Below are 16613 nucleotides of genomic sequence, written 5' to 3'. Positions count from 1 at the left end.
ACCCGTGAAAGATAAAAAGGTGCTCATTAATGTTTGGGGCATTACCTTGTAAGGGATTTAACAACTCAGTAAGACACAGTGAAAAATGAGGTAGATAATGTAACAATAATAAATTATCTTGACATTCACTTTCTTTATGGTCCTTCAAGGGTCATTGTTCCCAATTTACTAAGAGAACCACATCATCAAAATTTTTCCTCAATTATCATTTTTTTTCTTCTTTCTGCAGTACTGCAAATAGAACAACTTTCCTTAAGCTGGGCACAGTGTCACATTTCTACCCTTTAACTCAAAAAAGGCCCAGCTCCATCCAGCTGACTCTGAGAGAAGCTTTAGCCACCTGTTTGGTTTCGCATGCAACTTAGGTATGCAGGGAATTCATTATTGTTTTTGGTTGGGACTATTAGACATATATTAGCTTGTCTTTCTCGTGACTCTAAAGTTATTGGTGTCTGTTCTGAAGTAAAAACAGAAGATGATTTTGAGAGACCCTACTTGGTGTAAGCAACAGTTAAGGGATGCTCCCCTGATTATTCAGCCGTAGGAAGTTTTGCCAGGGTAGAGGCTTCTAGTTTTAAGTTACAATGATATGAAAAAAAGTAGCAAAAAAAGCACAGCACAAAAACTAGATTTGAATCACAGAAGCATTTAGGTTGGGAACAATCTTTAAAACCACCAAATCCAACCATCACCTAAAATTAGCAAGTCCACCACTACACCACACCACTTTGCACTCCATCTACCTATTTCTTGTACACCTCCAGGGTTGGGCTCTCCATCACTTCCTTGGTCAACCTATTCCAATGCCTAACCATGCTTTCCATGCACGAATTCTTCGTGATATGCAATGCAACCACCATGCTTGTAGTGCGACTTGAGGATGTTTCCTTGCTATCACTTGTCACCTGAGAAAAGAGATGGATACTTTCCTTGCTGCAGCCTCATTTCAGATATCTGTGAGAGTAATGAAGTCTCACTTCAGCCTCCCCTTCTGCAGACTAAACAAATCCAGCTCCCCCAGCCCCTCCTTGTAATTCTTGTTTTCTTGTCCCCTCAGCAGCTTTGTTCTTCTCTGAGCACATTCAAGCAACTCCGCACCCTTCTCTTAGAGAGGGGCCCCAAACTGAACACTGAATTTGAGGTGCAAAATTGTTGGTTCCAAACCAAAAATTATTTCCTGGGCTAAACAAGCCATAGAATCATAGAATTGCTTGTGTTGGAAGGGGCCTTAAAGTGCAGCCAGTTCCAGCTCTGACACAGGACACATCCCACCAGCTCAGGCTGCCCCATCCAACCTGACCTTGAGCACCTCCAGAGGTGGAGCACCCACAGCTTCTCCGGGCAGCCTGGGTCAGTGCCTGACCACCCTTACACTGTGCGTGAGCTCAGAGCCTTGCAGGCAGGCAAGGCACTGCTGGGTCTGACACCTCATAAGCCCACCTCTGTAGCCAACATGGCGCTCTCTTGCTCCTTAGCACTACCTCAGGAATACGTATAGAGAAAGGAAAGATGCAAACAGGAGGAAATGAATGCCGTTAAGTGCCTCTAACTACACTGACGAATTAAATAAGACCATTTAATTTATCTGTCAATGGGTAGATAGAAGCTGATGGCATGTATTGCTCTGCATGGTCGGGCAGCAAATTGTGCATCTATGTTTTTAGCCTGATTTTCTATGGAAACAAAGCTTATTTGATTACACTGTACATGTATCCATGTCTGTTTGAATGTTGTCTCCTCACCAAAAACTGCTGGCTGATTTCACTCTAATTTGACGGCGGGTAAAAGCGTTAGAGGAAACCAAGTGCCTATACGCTTCCTGAGAGCATATGACAGGCAAGACAGCCCTCATTCCCCTCTCGGGAGGAGGAAAAGCTGCAGAGGTCACATCCAGTTAGACGTCCTACGCAGGCAAGCATCTCCTCTGGCCCTGCTGTAGTTGGCACAAACCCACAGGGCTTCCAGCATCCATACTTGGGGGTGCTCTCATGCCCATCTCTCTGTCCTTACCCATCTCCTCTGACAAACCCTGCACAAACTGCTCTCTCAGTTCTTGACATGTTTTAGTCAGATCTTCAGTAACAAAACTAATCAAACGTGCAAGAGAATGAATTTTCAAAACCAAACTCTACTGCAATTAGTAAGTATATACTATTAGGCAGGAATAGCAGGTTCTCTTTTTTTTTGTTGGATTATTCCTTTTAGTTCAAGTTTAACAAAGAGGTTGGTATTACTGGTAGGCACTACTGCTTCAACTGAGATTTTGTGAACACTGCACTGTAGGTGTACTCCTGGCTTCATCCACACAGTGTCACTGTAAGGAGCAAAAATGAGAGCATCAGCATCCTTCACTCTTCTGCTTGGGAGGTGAATATTTATTTACCCAGTAGCTCCTGCCACTAATATGTTAAGGTTTTTGGTTTTTAACTTCTCTGTGACAGAGCGCACAAGGGATGTGCTGTTAAGGGAAGGCTTTTTAAATCGCTGTAAAATATGATTCAGATTAGAACATAATGCAGCAGTCTTCACAAGACAACTTCTCTACAAAACAGAGAAGAGACTACCCACTCTTATTAAATAGCTGGAATGGACATTAGGATGTGAATATGGACAATCAGACAATTATTTGGGGATTTTCTTCAGAGCTTGACATTGTCTGGTCTCTGAAATGCTTTTCCTTCCAACCCCTTCCCTCAGTAATGAACCCAGCTAACATTCCTCATAAGTGCACAAAAAGGGAAACATTTCCAACACTTATTTCTAGCTTCTACCAAAAATGAATCCACGCTCTGGAACACAAAATACCAGTCTGAGGTATAAAACTGTGACTGATCACTACAGAATCTGGATCTTACTACAGGGTCACTGTTAGAGTGTTTGATTTGCTTTTAGAAAGCAAAAGCCATTTTAACAAAGGTTAATGCTATTATTAAAGCCAGAGGCTAAAATAAAACATAACATTATTTTCTCTCTCTTTTTTTGTTTCCTTCCAGATTCTTTTATCACTCCGCTCAACTTAATTAGAGAAGGCAGCCTGGTCACATCCACCAGAATGCAGTCTTTTCTATTTAAATAAAATCTTCTAATTGGATTGCAAGAAAAACCAAAAGTTATAAATGTTCTGCACCCCTTGTCCCGCTCTGGGCTGATCTGGCAGGTTGGGACAGTACTGGATGGAGGTGTCCAGTTGCAATTCACTCTACAAGTTCAGAGATCAGTTCTCCATTAAACTTGTTAGTGTAACTGGACTGCTCTCCAAATGGTCTCCCACTCTCGTTGCATGGTTTGGCCAATCAGGATTTCAATAACTGATGAATCACTGGCTGCTTTTCTCAACAACACACAACTGAAAACTCTGCACGCTTTTCAAAGGCAACTATTTTTGAGATATGCTACAAATGAAAAGAAGCCAAACTTGGCTTTAAAGCAAAACACGCTGACGGCTCTGAATCCATACAGAGATTAGATTTTTCTTTATAGCTCAAACAGTAAAATCAATCAGATATGGATTTTAGTATATGAGATAAAAAGTTTACTCATCAAATATTTCATACAGATTTTCAACTTGAGAATATACTGCCTGTGAATGAGACCCACATTTACCTGGCAGTCATTTCAAAGGAGCTATTACAGTCTATCCAGCCAATTATTCTCAGACTAAAATTCCTGAGTGGGTTTTGACTTGATGGACCATAATGACACAGAAGAACCCATTAAACAATCTGTCTTGTCAACGGTGCCTGTACTATAACAGCAGATACAGGGCGTGACCCTGTACTACTAGAGGGAGAAAAGTAGCCTATCGACTTTAATCTGACTAAGGAGCTGGGAAAGAGACTGCATAAAGATCCCTGTAGTCTGTGTGACCTAAAAACTGTCTGGGCCAGGCCCTACCTCCAAAGGCTGCAACAGCTCTGAGAAAGTCTGGCAGAGGGTCTGGAACTGGATGGTCTTTAAGATCCCTCCCAACCCAAACACCTGTGGGATTCTATGACTCTAAGACACTAACACATTGCAGTTTATTGTTGGGCAGCTGCTAAGCAATCATAAAGCTCAACAGACTTTCTGACTCTTACGGAATATGAGACAAACTGCATTCAGCACCTGATGGTGTGAGATATCTTGTACACTGGTTGCATGAAAAGATGGGTGTTCATCTGAAAGATGGATGGTCTTTGGAATAGTTTTTCTTAAAAATGACAGAATTACTTTGGATCTTCTTCCAATGAAACACACATCATTCAGACCAGGTTTGGGGGACATTTTTCCTGTTAGGTTGGGATTTGGGATCCAGAGTTAAGTCTATGCCATCTTTACACGCCCTTGCTCAAGTCCACATGCAGCTCTGCTCTTTGGCACACAGCATGATTAAAATGTATGCTACTCTAATATGCATTGGCTGACAGCAACTTCATTCAAAGACCACCCAGGATTCTGAGTCCTCTGACAAGGTAAGTCATGTTGAGGAGAGCTCTCCATGGCTGGTGTGGTGAGACGGGATGGGGTCAACATATGAAGGTTTCAGCTCTCTGTACGATATCTGTCTATAATTACCGCTTGTTTACTGCAAACACATCATGACACTTCAGTCAGGTAACGTGACAGGACACTACGGAGACTTCAGAAAAACCCTTCAGTCTGCACTCGGGCAACCAGTAATTGCACAAAGTCCACGGTTATTTTGCACGAGTTAGCACTGCAGGGTTTGGCATGTGGAGTTTTGAATCTGGAATGTTTAAAAAAATTAGGAGACAAATGGGAAGCAACTGCACGCTGCAGTTTTATCTCAGATTTTGCAAGGTAGGTGCCCTTACTCCCCACACTAAGCCAAACTTCTGCTGCTCTTAGGATGATAAAACATACATTGTAAAACGTGTAGGTTTTTACCTCTCTTGCATGGGTGGAAGTTGTATCCAGCTGTTAAACCTGGGATCGTATCGGCTAACAAAGTTTGTGCTGTGCTTCCCTGTAAAGACAGATTATTTTGACACTCAGCTGTTCGTTTCATGTATTTAACATCATTATTGTATTATAAATTACACATATTTCACAAGTTGCCAGCTTTTATGAAGGGTTACCCCGTTTACAACAATGTATGATTATACTATGTGTACAGTAATAATTCAACAAATGGGGCACTACAAGGTTTGAATTAGCAATTGTTAGCAGTAAAAGTGGATGGAGATTATTCTTGCTCTCTGTAATAAGATCTTGAAAACATGTATTTAAATTTACTTATAGATGCTGTGGTACTTTCACAGCCACCGTAAATCACAGTACTAAACAAAATTACTGCCCAAAAGAGAATATCCCTATAGTATTTTATGGTTAGAGTGTTTTGTGTCAGGTAAAAAATCACAGGGAGAACATGTGCATTTCTTTCTCTTCACCTCTATGTGGAACATAGCAAAAACACTGTGCAAGTAACTAGAAGTCACATAAGCCATTCAGCATGGGGTACGCAGTGTTTGCCCCAGATGGCTTATTCTATCATGTGCTTTCAGTGTAAGTTAGGAGGAGTTACGCATGTGCATCGAAGGGGGAATACACTCTTACAGTCTTACTCCAGGTGTGATAGCTAAAATGTGAAACATGAACATATGCTGGCTAACTAGCTTATCTTGCTGTCAAACCCAAGAACTGTATGCATGTCTTCACGACACTAAGATTCCATCTTATTTTACATGCAGATTGACATCAGAGCGAGAAAACTGAAGCAAGAGAGTGTACGGCAATTTCTTGTAACACCTGAGACTTCAACAGATGAGGACCTTTGAAAAAGAAACCTCTGTTTGTGTAAGTGTGACTAAAAAATTGAATTAGAGGCTTCAAAGGACAGCAGAACAACCCAACTGCATATGTCACAGTTCTATAAATGGTCACTGGGCATTCTACAAGGTGAATATTTTTGCATCTGAAAAGCCTCTGTAGGACTGGTTCGCTTTACTTGCTGCATTCTACACTTAGTTCAGCATGTGTAAATAGACCATCAAGAGACTGTTGAGAAGAAAAATTATACAGCTAGAATCTGTATTCATAATCATTTAAGATCATGTTCTACAAGATTACAGAGAAAGAAAGCATTGACCACTCTATTTGGAAGCAAACTCATTTTCTTGCCATGTATAATCATGTTCCAAATCCAGTACGGCGCCTACTGAAGACCAAACTTGCTGCATGCTGAGCTCAAACTCATCTCAGAGCATAGGGTGAGAGTCTTACATACTAAAGGAAAACTGGCATTTTTTTCCACTGGGTTTAGAGATGGTAGACTTATCTGAATTCCTTTAGTCTACAATGACAATTTAGAAGAACAGATAGCGAGAGTTATAAATTCAATCAACAATAAAATAGCAGGACCTGACCAGCCAGGTCTCACTGTTTAGGACATGCATTTGTCTATTTCTACTGCAAAAGCGGGATTACCAAACAAGGTAAGTATCGATCACAAGTTTCAATTCCTGTGAGGAGGTTTCTGCTCTACTTACTGCATCTTCCTGAGTTACTTGGGACTTCAGAAGATATTGGTTAAATGGCAGCTTTTTCACTCGTGTCTTACAAAGTTCTGATCTGGGGACCTTGGCCTCTTAACATAGTGCATCATACACATATTAGGTACAAATACCATGTACGTATCAGATCGTGCAGCACGGTGTAGAATGAGATTTTATTGTGAATAGAGTGGGATACGGGATACAAATATGGTCACTTCATAGGAAAGGAGATGAAATCAAACTGGAAGGGGCACAAAGAAGAACCACAAGGATGACAAAAAGAACAAGATGTTTATCTTATGGCAGGAGATAAACTCCAGCAGAACTTGGCTTGTTGTACCCAGCAAAACAAAAGCTGAAAGGGAAGAGGAATGCTGCCTGTAATACATCAGAGGAACAAATCTCCAGGAGGGGAAAAGCTATTAAGCTAAAGGCCAACTCTGGCATGAGAACAAGGTGATTTAGACAGTCAAAGAATACATTTTACTGGAAATTAGAATAAGGCTCCTAGTCATTGAGAGCAATTGGATTCTCTAACAGCTTTCCAACAGGAGTAGAGCGGGCTAAAAATCCAACTGCTTTTCAAATGGAGCTTAGAAAATTTACAAAATGGGACTGTACGATGCCTTTGATGGCAGGAGAAGGATTTGATAACCTCTTTAAGCTGCCTGGTATAAATGGGTTCATTCCAATTTAATTTTGGAATTCAGTTTCAAAGACAACTGTATCTATTATTTTGTCTTGCTCATCAGTCAGTAGGGTTGCACATGCCATGAAGCGCTTGTCAGAAGGCAGAAACTGAGAAGTAAACAGAAATTGGGAGTTGTAAATTGGGATAATGAGAGAAAAGGAGGCAGATGCTGCTCTGCTCTCTACAGCAAGGTTTCTGCACTCATGCCAAAAGGTGAAGGGCTCTGAAGGTTACAAATGTTTGTCCTAAATCCATGCCAGCGCTCTGCAATCTGCTTTCATCAACATTTACTCATGCAAGGATCCTTTGTGACCGGAAAGGTGATGCCATAGAAAGATGTAAAAAATGAGAAGAAATATCACCACGCTCCCTAGGTTGTCAGGAAGTCAGAGGAGCAGCACAGGATGTGCAGGGTCACTCCTTGGGGTACACCCTGCTTCCCAAGAATTGGCACAGTGCATAAAAAAACACATAAGGCTCCTTCCATTGCCACTATTCACTGAAACAACACTTCACACATTTCCATTTGTATCGGAATCATTGAAATGCACTGTCAGGAAAGCTCACGTTAGGTTGTTAGGTTCATTTGAAGCCCCTTCTTTACTATGAGGATAGCAGGCAAAGGTCTTTACACAGAAGTGAGCGTGTGTGAGCAGTTGCCACGTAGCTACAAACTTTGAGCAAATCAGTTTCAAGAAAGAACTAGTCCAGAAATACCTCTGAATATAGTTTATGATTTCAGGTCTACTTTTTGAGACCAATAGGATCCACTTTGCTTGGGGTAAGTTCGTAAAGAGATTGGTATCAATACTGCTCCCACCTCCTTCACATGTAACTTCTCTACGGACAAATCACAGCTCTCTGATACCCACAGATCAAGGAAGCTATTGGATGTCTGCAGCATGCGTCTTCAGATCAGGAAGTGATCTAGGCAGCCTTAGTATCAGAGCACTATCCATGTCACAAACCATGTGCTCAAGTCCTGTCTCAGTCGCAGGGCATGCATCCCTTCTTACAACTCTCTATTAGGTTGTGACTCAGTTTCCACATCTTTAAATGGCATATAATTATTTGTCTCTTCTTTCATCCTCCACATGACATGGCTATTTGATTATAAACTGCCTGGAACAAGGTCTGCCTTTTGTTATCTGCTTACCACCAAGCACAACGGGGGCCCTCAGTTGTTGACTGTGGCTGATACTCCTAATAATAATTACCATTAATTATGACCCGGTACTTCCTGCATAATATAGCATAGTATAAAGGAGATTCAAACCGCAGAACTGAAGGGCTCTTCTCCCAAGACATTTAGTGATATTTTTAACTACACCGGAAATATGTTTCTAGAGTGCACTGGATTGTTTGTCTCAGGTTTTAGGAAGCGAACAGATGTAACAATTTTCTATAATTTGGTTTAGTGCAGATGCTGAAATGGGGCATTCACAATAAAATATATGCAGTATATGTAATTTCAGCTGGATCCTCTGGTGTTTTAAAGTAAAAATGTGTACCTGCAAGCTGTTTTATGGTTTCTCAGTCATAATTATCTCTGTTACACAGGCTGCTACAACTACAACTCTTTCTTCGTGTGCAAGCTTTTTAACAATGTCTTGACTATTTTGTGAATTTTGCAAGGCATGGCACTCTCCTTTTGCTTTGCTCAGAAGCCTGTTAAATTGTTTAATTTCTCTTTGCAGTAAATTTATGAAGTAATCAAATCAAAGAAGGTAGCAGCAGATAATCTATATGAGAAGCTCTCGCACAAGACTAAAAAAGGGACCAGTTTAAGAATCTCGGTCTAGATAATTAACACATTAACAACTTTAGCTGCGAGTATCTGGTTTGACAATAGAAAGGAAGCATTCATCTACTGCAATTGCATTATTATATTATGACTGGAAGGAGACTGGAAATGAAGGTTAAAATTCTTAACAGCTGCTGCCTGGTGCATGCACTTGAAAGAGTCTGTTCTGCTGCCTGTGGCATTTCTCGAGGGAGGTGGGAGCTGATGAATGACAGAGATGCTAATGATGAAGTACCAGATATTTATTACATCAATAGCTGAAAGTAGCCTTTGGTAGCTCAACAATTTGGCTACAGGTCCTCAAAATCACTTGCTAATGACCACATCAGCTGACCCGACAGACACAGGAAGGCAGATACTGCCTGTCTTTTAATACTGTGTACATACCGTTAGGGTTCCATTGGTCTTCTCCTCCGAGTACAAACAAGAAGTTTTCCACTTCCACGACACAATGATGCGCACTGTTGTATGGCATAACTGCAAGCAAAGAGCGAGTTCTTTGTCAGCTCAGGGCATGGATTCCATAAAAACTTCCAAAGGTACAAAATACAACACCGTGATGGGAGTTGTACAAAGTAAATAGAAGGCACGCACCCCGAGCACATATGTCTGACGAATTAACAGCAGAAACAGATGCTTATTAGTAATTTCACATTACTGGATCTTGCGGATAATTGAAGAATAAAACAGGAATGCTGGCCCCTTGGTGTTCTCCCCCACACCCACATATATGCTGCTTTAAAATGAATCTGCTAAAATGAGTGAAGTTGTCTGATGTTTTCCTGGAATAAGCAGATGCTGGGGATCCTGGTACGCTAAGAAACATTATAAAAACCTCAGCCCAGCTTTGTTCTGTTGGCAATGTTTCCACAAGAAGAGTCAGTGTGTTCAGTAGCTTTCTATTACACAGCAATGAACAAGCTGCATTTCCATACAGTTTTAAGTTTTTAAATTAAGGTCCTGCTGATTTAATGCCTTTTCCAAATGTATACGCTTAATTTCCTGTACAATGTCATTAGCAGCACAATCACACATTTTCTATTCATCTAATCAGGAAGCCCTTTGTTAACAAAGATCAAAACTGTGGCATTAGGTTTGCGGTATCCTTTCTTTTTGGAGGCGTTGGAATTACTGTAGACCAAGCACAGTCACAATATTCTATTTTTTTTTTTTCAATTTACATTTTCCACCATAAGCATTAAAACACAAAAATAAGGGCTTACCTATACATAATACGCATACATTACTGTGCTGCGGCATACAGCACTACTGATATTATTTGGTAAATGAAAACTTAGGCAGCATTAGCTATCATAACACATATAGTAGTTTTGGCCCAGTGACACCAGTAGGAAAAATGATGTCCTTGTTCAGCTCATCATATGGGTACCTTAAATCTAGGTGAGGACAAATGGGGAGGTGATGTGCATGTACAGGCAGGGAACTTATTGCTTGACACGGATCAACAGAGCACTTAGGAAACCAGTGCAGTGGGAAATCAATATGACTCAGGGCCAGCTCTTACTTTGTGCTCTTTTGCCAATGCCAAAAAAAAAAAAAAAAAAAAAAAAGGCAGCCTATCTCACACTTGGATTATTTTGGGTGATATATCTCTCATTTCATTTGTTTTATTGTCTTTTATTTTCCTCAGAATGCGGCCGTGCAGTACAGCGTATGCAAATAAAAATAATAAGAAATGCGTGCAGCTCTGTTATTTGGGATGCGTTTTCTTAGGGATCAAGTGGGCTCATTTCAGCTTCTTCCTGAAGTTTTCACCAAGGCAAGGACAAATAGGTAAGGTTTGGTTTTAGTAAAGGTCAAATCCCATTTTCATAGCCTGCGCTCTTAGAAGTCATGTAAGTGAAACAATTCTTAAATTGGGCAGCTAAGTACAGTGGAAGATCACTAATTGTTGTTATTTGTTTTTAGCAAACTTAACACAACTGGAATGTAATCCTGTACTTGGCAATGCCAAAGAATTTATACTGCCTATAGATTGCCACAGCGGGATGAAAGAATGACAGAGATGTTTATTTTCTTAGTCCCCATACCACGCTTCTCCCATTTCATTAATCTCAAACATCTTCCCATCTTAAAATCTCTCAAACCCTCTGAACTTCCCTGGATTTTGTGGAAACTTACTTATGCTACAGAATGAATCCGACTTCCCCCAAGAAGTCAGCTGTCTCCCTTTGACGCCTTTGGGATCACTCCTCTCAAAAAGATGTTCCTGAAGACCAGTCTGCAGGGTCTTGAGTTCCTACCTAGCCCAATGTGCTACAGCATTCTCAAATCAGGCCCAAGACAGAGGTTGAGTCAGGCTCTTCCTTCAGGCAATTTGAAGAGACGTACTATCTATCTAAGACTTGTGTGCAGACACATGCATATTTTTCATGTGTTGTATTCCCACTTTTTGAAAATACTTTATCCTCCATATTGACACAAACAGGGCCAGAAGAGGAAGAAATTATATTTTAAGTCTTTCTGCTGTTTCCATGCACACAAACTACGCAATAAGACTCCCACACTTATGATGATAATTATGACGATAATCCCAGCTCCCACTTTACTCAATGGCAATGTTCCCACTGTTGGGAGACTGGGCCCAAATGACCTGAGCAAACATCTGCAGCTCACAGGAAATCCCCAGGGAAGCTTTCCCAGGACAGGAGGGTGGTATTTGGGCAATGCTGTCAGCACCTGAGGGAGTTTTTGCACTGAAATGGGGAAATCATCAACGTCACAGCCTTTCTCCTTGATCATTTTCAGGGTCCCTCACAGTCATGAATTACACAGAGAGATCAAAACTAGGGCAATGAACAAGACCGCTATAAAAGGAAAGCACCTGAAAACTTCTGTCATAAGCTATAACTCCTTATGAACACACATCCGTACAGGAGCTAACTTTCATATATACAGTCAAAATTACATGCTAGGGAGCTTGCCAATTCAGTTTCTGTTAGCGACAGCCTTCACAAACTCCCTGAGCTTTCCAGGATGTAACAGGAAGAATTTGGTCCATCACACACACTGCCCAGATTGCTGCTTCCATTCTTGCTACATGAGCCTTTGTCTGATGCTTTGCTTTAGTTGTGTGAAAATCACATCCTCTCCTTTTTCCACTTACAGCCAGTGGAACACCACCTGCCTGCCCCGCAAAAAGGGTATTTGAAGAGAAGTTTGTACGCCGTGCTCAAACACAGCCCAGTGTGAGTTTTTAGCGTGTCAGTCAGTGAGTTAGAGGGAAAGGGTAAGGAGAAGCTAATCAGGATGAAATGAGATTAAAGGCTGTCTAATTTTACAGCAACTGTGATCCATCAGCCACTGTGAAAGTGACAGTGGAAATGAATGATGGAGACAGACAGGTGGGGCTGTACATTTCACTGATTTATCCTCAAATGCACTGGGCCTTATTTTATTGAGTGAACATGACCGCATTTATCATGACTGTCATCTAAACCCACTTCCCTCCATTTAAAAAGGTCACTTTACTAGGAGGGAGTAGGATAGAGGCACTTTCAAAACAGATTTAAAATTTAATAACACATGTTTATAATCCTGTGCAAGAATTCTCAACTTTATTAAAGTAAGATTTAAAAAGGAGAAGACTATTAAACAGGCAAAAAGATGGAAAAAAAAGCCATGGTCACCTAGAAACATGCTCAGCTACCAAGGTGATAGGTGACAGGGAATGACTTGAGACAGACAGATGTGGATTAGAAGTAGCAAGCAGAACCCACATATCCTAAGCCCTCTCCCCTCACACACTTTCCAAAACTCTGTTACTTTTGTGCACCCTCAGACCAAGAGAAGAAACAAGTCCAAGCAGCCCTAGATAAGACAGTGCCCCCACCAGCCCTTTTCTCATGCAATTTAGACCTCCCCTAAAGTGGGAAGATTTTTTTCATGTACATATATGCAACAGGAAGCACTTTCCAGGTTGAAACTAAACCACTGATCTACGCTTGAGAATGATCTGGAAGGCAGAAGAGACAAAGACAACACTCATGAATCAAAACCCTCTCAACCATAACGGCTGTGGTCAGCCAGATGCCATCATGCTCCAAAGGCACCTCCAACTTTTGAATGCTGAGAACTTGAATGATATCTCTCACTTAGCCCACAGAAAATGACATGTACTGTTTGCCTTATCCAGTTTTATTTCATTTCTGCCAAGAATTGTACCTAGGTCGCTCCAAAAGTAATGCCTCCCATTTATTTCCATGGAAACGACAACATACTCAAGGAGTACAGTAACAGTATCTGACAGAGCAAATACGCAACTCCAAAAATACTATTTTTCAACTTTGTCACAATTATGAGCTAGGCATTTTTGCCAGCAATTAACAGCTCAGACAAATCTGCACCAGTGGACGTGACCCACTGTTTTACAGCTGCTGTGACAGTGTTGTTGCTAGGAAATTGCAGCCCGTGCCATTCATATTTCATTGGTCCAAACAGATGGAAGTCAGAAGATGCCAAGTCTGGACTACACACTGGGTGTGGTGGGACAGTCCAGCCAGGACCAGCAGTATGCTTCATGATCTTCAAAGCAGTATGGGGCCTGGCATTACTGCATTCAAGAGAAAGGCTGCCTTCTTCTCTGGATGGACTTTGGAAGTTCGAGCCTTCAGCTCAGCCAGCATCACAGGGCAATCATCAGAGCTGACGGTTGGTCTGGGCTCCAAGAAATCCAGAAGAGTCACCCCTTTCCTATCCCCAAAGACAGTGCACATTACCCACTGAGGGCTGTGTCTTGAATGGTGAATTCATGTCACCACTTCATGGGCTGCTGTTTTTGACTTCAGCTCACAGTGATGACATGATATCTCTTAATCAGTAATGATGTGATCCAGGAAACTACCAATTTCAGCCTTGGATTGGTTCAAGAGGACCTGAAGAATTTGCATATGGTGTCCTATCAATTGCCTTATGAGCAGTCACAGGACCCCCCTGGCACAAACTATGCAACATTCCAACATTGACACAATTGTTTCCAATGCACTGAAGCTGATATTCAGCTTCATACACAGTTCCTTAACTGCTATCTGCTGATTCACATGCAAAAGCTGACTGAGACACTCTTCATTTTGTGACATGCACAGCTATTTGGAACGAGGCTTGTCTTTGTCACTGCTGTTGCCACGGCTGAAATGCACCTCCCACCCTTCACTGTGCTCATGTCCACTTGTTGGTCTCCATAAATGTTCAATAAGCACCGATGAATGTCAAAGGGTGCCATTTTTTCCACGTGGAGGAATTCAATAACACAGCCTTCCTTCACAAGCACTTCCATGTCTGATGCTGTTATGTCAGACTGCCCCTCTGCTACCATCTGTCACATGGCAACAAAATGTAATGGAACACTGGTGGGAAGGCTCAATATCTATTGCCATACCACCAACCTCTAGTGTTATGGGTCAACACAGTAAAAGAGGAGGCATTACTTTCAGAGCAGCCCTCGTACATTTAGGAAACGATATCTGGTTGCTCTTGACACATTATCCAAGGGCGACCAATTCCTCACTTTGATACTAACCAGCAGAGAAAAACACAGAATAGGAATGGCATGTCTAAAGACAGAGATGAACATTGGTTCCAGGTGATCTGGAAGTTGTGATACAGCCCACAACTACGCCCCTGCTCTGCTAAAAGCTCTCAGAAACTGCACTTGATTCTTCTATTCAAGGACTTAAATAAAAAAGTCTGTAGATTTTTCACAACCCTGAAACGTTCAGCTGCTTGGGATATAGGAGGTACTGTGATGAAAGCCAAGAAATCTCTTCCTAAGATGCTGCATAGCTTGAGCACAGCCCCTTCAAGACGCAGCACACACCGAAAAGTCATGGTTATCATCTCTAATGAACTGTGCAGATGATGCAAGAGAAGAGAGTGCTTCCAGGACCAGGATATCATTACCAGAAAATATAAGGAGGCAATAATGACCTTCCACAATATTAGCTGCCTAACTTGTTGGATGCATAATATTCAACAAATGCTGCTTGAAAACTGAGTCTTTCCACATCTCTCCAGAGGGCAGAGTAACGTGAGAAGATGTTTCACTCCCATACAGAAGGCACCTGCAAACTCACTGTAGGAGAATGTGATTTGCTCATGGCAGAAACATAACATTTTGTTTCCGATCCACTCCCAAAAATGTTAGCCAGAGGACAGTTGGTTCAATTACTTGCTGTAAGGAGAGCAAGTAATACTGATTGCCTTTTCTTTGGTTCATAAATCATTTGCATGAAGACTATATATTTCTACTGCATGTTACTTGTTATTACTCACCAAGAGGTTATATAAATAAATGCTAGAATTCCTCTGTGAATTGTTCACTTCAACTGTTAGTTATTAAATAACTGTGGGGAAAGACTGACCACAATAACTATGAAATCTTAGCCTCGGTGAACAGACTTTTGAAGGCATCAGGTTCCTACCCACTGGTATTTTCTGCTCAAAAGATAATGAAAAAAATGTTAAAAGAGGAGAACAATGAAGAGTAAATGGCAAATACCTCTGTTAATGTATCTGCAAACTACACTTTGCCATCTCAAATTCAAGCAAATAGTTGCGTAACATGTCCCAGTAACATGCCAGTACCAGTCTGGAGCCTGAGCTTAACTCAGTGTAGGGAGCTTGGGACAATCCAACAGCAGTCATCAAGAGCAGAAATCCTAAGATGTGAGACTAAGGCACTGTGCCTCAGTCACCTCCTAGGGCAACCACCTAGAATAGCTATGGTCCAGCTGTACCACAGAGAGCTCCACAAGCTCTGATAGACATTTCCCAACCTCTTCATATCCATGCTAGTTCTGCATTAACTCCATTCAAACCATTACAAGTACAATGGGCAGAGGCCAGCAGAGTTCATCCAGGACACAGCCTCTACTTAACTGAGATTGTAAGGGAGCAAAGGTAAAATGAAAACCTAAGTTTAAAATCTACCTTCAATTCAAAGTATTCATGTAAGTACTAAAGAAAAAGTGATCTGAGCAGATGGAGGTACCTGAAACAATTCACAACGTAGCGGAAGATATTTCATACTAAGGAAGATATTTCATGTTCTGAATGTATTCCATATTAATGAAAATATTTTTCATTTAAATGCTGGGAGTTATTAATTTGATACATTCTTTGAAATAATGAGACAGGCTTCAGCAAGGTTCATACTTTGTTTTGATAGACATTTTTTTTCTTATGTGAGCATCTACAATAAGACATTTCAACACGTGTTGAAGCACCAGACTAGGCAAATGTTGCATCAGGAACAGCTGGCATGCACAGCTCCCCTCAAAACAAATTGTTTTAAAGTTACTGAGATGCAAGTTCTAAGTACAGCCCCGTCTACTTCCATGATTAAAATTCACCCTATGGCAGCAAACTTAAAACTTAACTAGCTTTTCAGAAGCAGACATATTTGACTATTTGCAAGAGCAAGTTTTACCCATATATTTTGAAAGCTGCAAGCACATACTTGTATTTCATCTGAGTAATAAAAATAAGGCTGCCCACTTGGATCAACAGTGTCTTGATCAAGTAGGAAAATCCTGCATTTGCACATTAGCACCAGTACCAAAGTCCTGGCACAATCCTCACTGTGCATAGAAAACCACTCTGCAGT

General features: G+C 41.2%; 1 protein-coding gene across 2 annotated transcripts in view; it reads right to left on the bottom strand.

Moving 5' to 3' along the window:
- KLHL14 (kelch like family member 14) overlaps positions 1–16613 on the bottom strand; it is a 57693-nt gene that overhangs the window by 5671 nt on the left and 35409 nt on the right. For both annotated transcript variants that reach the window (XM_072329236.1, XM_072329237.1), the window contains 2 exons: positions 9377–9466; positions 4888–4966 (listed from right to left, as the gene is read on the bottom strand). In XM_072329236.1, coding sequence (XP_072185337.1) covers positions 4888–4966; positions 9377–9466 — 169 coding nt within the window. The remainder of the gene's footprint in view (positions 1–4887; positions 4967–9376; positions 9467–16613) is intronic.

This window comes from Excalfactoria chinensis, chromosome 2 (genome assembly GCF_039878825.1).
Source record: "Excalfactoria chinensis isolate bCotChi1 chromosome 2, bCotChi1.hap2, whole genome shotgun sequence".
NCBI classification, from domain to species: Eukaryota; Metazoa; Chordata; class Aves; order Galliformes; family Phasianidae; genus Excalfactoria; species Excalfactoria chinensis.
Note: the sequence above shows the minus strand (reverse complement) of the source record. Positions and strands in the feature narration are given on the sequence as shown.